At 50.0% G+C, this 5,111-nt stretch overlaps 1 protein-coding gene across 1 annotated transcript; it reads right to left on the bottom strand.

The window, feature by feature from the left end:
* Positions 1 to 3,415: 3,415 nt before the first annotated feature.
* On the bottom strand, positions 3,416 to 5,111 carry UTP3 (UTP3 small subunit processome component). The gene has a single exon (XM_063415262.1). The coding sequence runs from the start codon at positions 5,045 to 5,047 to the stop codon at positions 3,479 to 3,481; it is 1,569 nt and encodes a 522-aa protein (XP_063271332.1). The 5' UTR covers positions 5,048 to 5,111; the 3' UTR covers positions 3,416 to 3,478.

Here is a 5,111-nt window from a genome sequence, read left to right as displayed (position 1 = left end):
CCGCCCCGGCCGGGAAGCGCCGCGGCCGCCCCAGCCCCCGCCCCCGGCTCCCCCCGCCCCGCCGGGAGCGGCTCGCCGCGGCCGGGGGAGCGCGGGAGGTGACAACACCCGGGGAGCCGCCACCCTGCAATGGAGCAGCGACTGTGACCTGTGCAGCAAGCCAGGGCACCAGCCCCTGCCTCCCCTTGGCTTTTCCCGGCGGGAGAGCTCAGGGACACCGGTGTTTGAGATACTGGGACAAAAGGGGACAAAGTCCAAGTATATTCTTTAGTATTAAATCTGCCAAATACAGCGTACTACTGAGAATATCACTTAGGAGATTCTTTCAGAAGACAAGGCAATTAATGTGGACTGTGGTGTTGTCAGCAGGCAGGAAGCATATAAATCTGCCAGTTTTTAAAGAACACCCTGCCTTCTGTGCACTTGGGTTAAGCTGAAACACACTGCTACTTTCTTTTTAAATCTCACGTTAAAATTGCAAAAGCAAAGCTGTAAAGACTACTGATTTCTGGACACTTATTTTCCAGCACTGCCCCAAGTCACGCAACGTGTTGTGAGTAATTGAACAGTTGCTTTAATCCACTTTACAAATCTCACAGCTGAATGTTTGAATTTTCTACCTGCTAACAAGAGTAAAACAATGTCCAGACTGTGTGTGATAGAATATTACGGAACATAGCTGGGCAAACCTACACAGCTAGGAAAACCTTGAGAAAATCTGAGGCAGTAGCAAATGTATTTCCATGTGAGTATTCAATATATTGTCTTTGCCCTGTATAAATAGAGATTTCAGGTTGTCACGCAGAAAGCGTTGTCCCCCTCTCTGCCATTGTACTTTTCTGCCCAAGCTTCCTAAGGCAGCCACACTTACTCTGAATGCTCAACACCATCCAAGGATTATGTCTTCCAGGTGCAGAAAAACATAATAGCTTAAACCTTGCTGCTTTCTATACTTTGCCTATGTCAGTTTAAACAGGAATCATTTACGTGCACGTGTGGGCAGGACTGACTGGCCTTTGGACTACTGTGCTCCAAGAGCACGGGTGGAAAGGACCCAGGGCAGGCACTTCCATTGCTGTGAGGGTGATGGAGCTGAGACAAAGCTGTTACCTGAGGTGAGTCCCCACCTGCTTTAGCTGCTGCTGAGGCTGCCAGTCCTCTCCAAGCACCATCTCATGGCTCAAGCATTTCTTGGCAGTGTCAGAACCTTCTCCAGAAGCAGTGCTGGAAAAGGGAAAAGGCAACATTAACCAGGACTTTGATTCACTCCTTGCTTCTTTTTCTAATCACCTGTGGTCCTTGCTTGATTTCATGTGTCCATTTTCATAGGGATTTTCAAAACCTGTTCTCCACCAGGAATTTCCTTTCAGCACAAAACATTACTCCAAGTATTTCTCAGAAACACTGTACTGTGTCCCCTCCTCCCACAGCATTAATAATCACAGCATTCCCATGATCAGCCATACATAAAAGCATATGGGAATTATGTTTGTGGCTTTGTCCAATCTCTGAACTAATCAAGTGGACATAACGCCTGGTTAATCTTCATTAACCCAGGAACTGTGCTGTGCCATCTGTTGGCAGGCAGGGCCAGGCCACTGACACGCACTGTCCAGCCTTCAGCCTAATCCCAGAGTTTCTGGGGAATGTGTCTGTAATGGCACACCAATTTCTTATTTCCCCTATTAAGTGCTCAGAAAGAAGTCACCAGAATTTTGCTTGCCAGCTGCTTGGAGCTTTCCAAGGAAGCACAAAGTCAGATCCATGAATGACCATTAGCCCTTCATTTTTGTATCAAGTGTGAAACGTGCGCAAGCAGGTTCTGTAATGAGATCAGGGAGCATCTCTGCTGGGTATTTTCCATGCCCCATGTGACACAGGTTACACAATACCATCCCTCCCCAGAAAAAGCACCTAAGCTGCTTTTTTGTCCAGCATCTTACCCCTTATTGACCTCTTGGCAGAGCCTCTGGAGCACAGCTCAGCATTTTCAGTGGCAGTCTTCAATCATGATCCCAGTGGGGAGTTAAAGGTGGGAAAATTCTATTTCCCTCCTCAGCAAGGCTGGACCCTTCTCCCTGGGACGGAGCAGCCAACACTGTTGCTCGTAGTAAGGGCAGGTGAGTAAGCACAGATCGAAGAAGACCTGTTCAGTGCACCTGAGACAGGACTGTTCCCATCTGTCAGCTTAAGCTTACTGTGTTCCTACCACTCCCTTCAACAAACAGCCTGGAAAATTGCCAAAATATTCTCCAGCCAGCAGTGAACAGGTGTTCCTGGCAGAAAGAGGCCTGGGGTGTGAGGGTTAGGGTTTACACAGGAATCCCAAAGCACATTTCACTTGCAGAGCACCTACATGCTTGTATTACAGAACCTGGCCTGTCACAGGATCAAGAGCACCCACTTGTCTCTTGGCTTCCCCCAAGACCATCACACACACAAAACATCCCCATCATATGCAGATATTACTAAATAAAGCAAATATTCTGAAATAATTTCATATGAAAAACTAATACTTTTCAGATGGTATGGTACACAAACCAAGGCATGGGCTTCCTGAAACCTGCCCCAGACACAAGTCCAGGTTTACCTGACACAGTTTTTGTTAAACTTCAGAAAAATTATCATCATTCCTCTTTCACAGCCCAGATTGGAACTGACCACTCAGAGCCAGCTCCTGGCAAGCATTTCAGTGTGGGGTTAAAATGCATTTACCCACCAAAAGGCATAGGAGTAATCACAACATCCTCAAAGTTTACCTGCTCACTGAAGACATAACACCTTACCCATCTATAAGGTGGTCCTGCAGCAATGCTACTTAGTCCTGTAGCAGCAGAAAACATTTAACATTTATCATAGGGGAAGTTAATATAAGTTTATCACGTATATGGTTATAAAATCCAGACAAGTCCTTGCTTTGCTTCTCACTGAATTCAGGAAAGGAAACAGTATTTCAGACCACGTGGGACTAAGTAATTTAAAAGTAGTACCCCTACATTTAAGAGCTAAGAAAGGTGTTAATCAGAAAAAAACTTAACTACTATTAACCATGTCTCTGCAGCTCAACACAGGAACAGGATGGACCAGAACAAGATAGCAAAACAGAGCAAGCGAGAGCTGCTGAACCTTTCTCAACGCATCCTCAAGAGGTCCCTCCATCCAATCCCATCTCCCCATCAGTCCCACAGGGCCCATTTAATTCCCTTTGCCTGATACATCCCTTGCAATCTCTCAAGGCGTCCTGTTTAGGGAAACAAGAGAGCATCACAACAGAGGAAAATACCTTCAGACCTGGGCGATGTGTGGAAAGCGCTCTGTGCCACTCGGAGATGGCACCTTCTAGAAAGCACCCTCTGAAAAAGAAAAACCAAATACCACCCCATTCCCAGTTTCCTTAAGAATAAACCCCACAACATCATGTATAAAATTTTTATTGGATTGAGTACTGCTACTCGCAGCTCTTACAAACAGGTAACTGTCACTTAAGCTTCCTGCTTTTCTTGACCCCAGCCCGGATGCCAGACAGTTCCCCGGCATATCTGTGCAGCTCCCTCCGCACCTCGCGGACCTGGCCCTTGCGTCGGATTTTGGCTCGCCGGAATTTCTCCCGATGCTTGACCCGTGGGTTGCGATCGATCTTCCTCCTTTTGGGTGTGAGACCTTTGTTCTTGATCATCTGATAGGTCACTCCTCTCTTCTTACTGGGATCCTCCCCTTCCGACACCACTGTTTCTTCAAGCACATCTTTGTCTCCAGTTCTCTTCCTCTTGAGTGCCAGCTTCTCCTCCATCATCTTGTAGTATTTTAGGGCAGCCTCCTCATCCAGCTCCGACTCATCCGACTCATCTGACGACTCAGCAGCAGCAGCTTGGCCATTAACAGGCGCAGGGGCACGTTTTGGTTTGTTTTTCTTGCCATCCATAGTGAGAAACACTGAAAACTTGTTTTCCTTCCGTAGCTTCTCTTCCTTCTTGTCATAGTAGTTCCTCAGAAGCATACGGACCTGTGGGGAAAGCCTTTGGTCTATAACAGCAAGGTCGTTGATGATATTTCTGTAGGCCACCAGCCGTTCGATGACCGGGTGACTATGAACCGGCATCCTCTTGGACTTCAAAACCAGATAGAAACTGATATTGGCACAGTAGTTCAGGTAGAGGTGATACTTGGTCTGCAAATAGCGACTGCCCTTCCCCTGGGGGATAGTGCCGTCTCTGACCATTTGCAGCAGCGGGTGCAACTCATCCTTGATCTCCATGAGCTTCACCTCAAAGTCCTCCATCAGCTGCAGGAGCTCTGGGGACTCCTGCTTCAGCAGCTTCAGCTGCTCCTTCTTGGAAAGGGTCTGCAGATCCTTATCAATTTTCTGTCCTTTGCTATCGTGGATTTTCCGCTGCTCAGCCAGGTAGCCCTGGATCATATCCAGACCATAATCATCCTCCCCCAAATCCCGCACCAACCGTCTCTGGATGACTTGAGCCTCCTGCTCCTCTTCCTCCTCTTCAGCATCGATTTCTTGCTGGCTCCGCTTGCCCTTGGCCTGGGCATCACTCCCATAGTCCGTGTCATAGTAGAGCTGCTTGCGCTGGCCCCAGGAGAGCTCATGGGGGAGCTTGGCTTCCGGATGGCGCTCCTCCAAGTCGCTTTCCATGGACAGGTCTCCCTCTTCATCCTCAACATCATGTTCCTCTTCCTCACCTTCTTCATCTTCTCCATCCTCATCCTCCTCTGCGCTGTACTCCACAAAGGGATTCCGCTCCTGAGTCTCCTCCTCATCATCCTCCTCCTCCTCATCCTCCTCCCCATCCTCGCTGTCCTCGGGCAGCTGCAGACCCAGCACCTCCTCCTCCTCCTCCTCCTCGCTGCCGCCGGCCTCGTCGCCGCTGTCCAGGGCGGCCATCACGGCGCGGAACTGCTCCTCGTGGAAGCGCTCCACGTCGTCCGCCAGCTCCTCGGGGCCGGCGCGGCCGTCGGGCACCTCGGCGGGGTCATCGGGGGGCTCGGCGGGCTCGGCCCGCGGCCGCAGGACGGTGCCGCGCCGGGTCCGCATGGCTCCCGCCGCCAGCGCCGCTTCTCCTTCCGCCGCGCCCCTTCCGCTCGCTGCCGGGCCCTTC

This window comes from Prinia subflava, chromosome 18 (assembly GCF_021018805.1).
Source record: "Prinia subflava isolate CZ2003 ecotype Zambia chromosome 18, Cam_Psub_1.2, whole genome shotgun sequence".
NCBI lineage: Eukaryota > Metazoa > Chordata > Aves > Passeriformes > Cisticolidae > Prinia > Prinia subflava.
The sequence above is the reverse complement of the archived record's forward strand: the minus strand, read 5'-3'. Positions and strand labels throughout refer to the sequence as shown.

Coding starts and splice junctions, on each gene's coding strand:
- UTP3 (XM_063415262.1), bottom strand. CDS start 5,047: ATGCGGACCCGGCGCGGCACCGTCCTGCGGCCGCGGGCCGAGCCCGCC.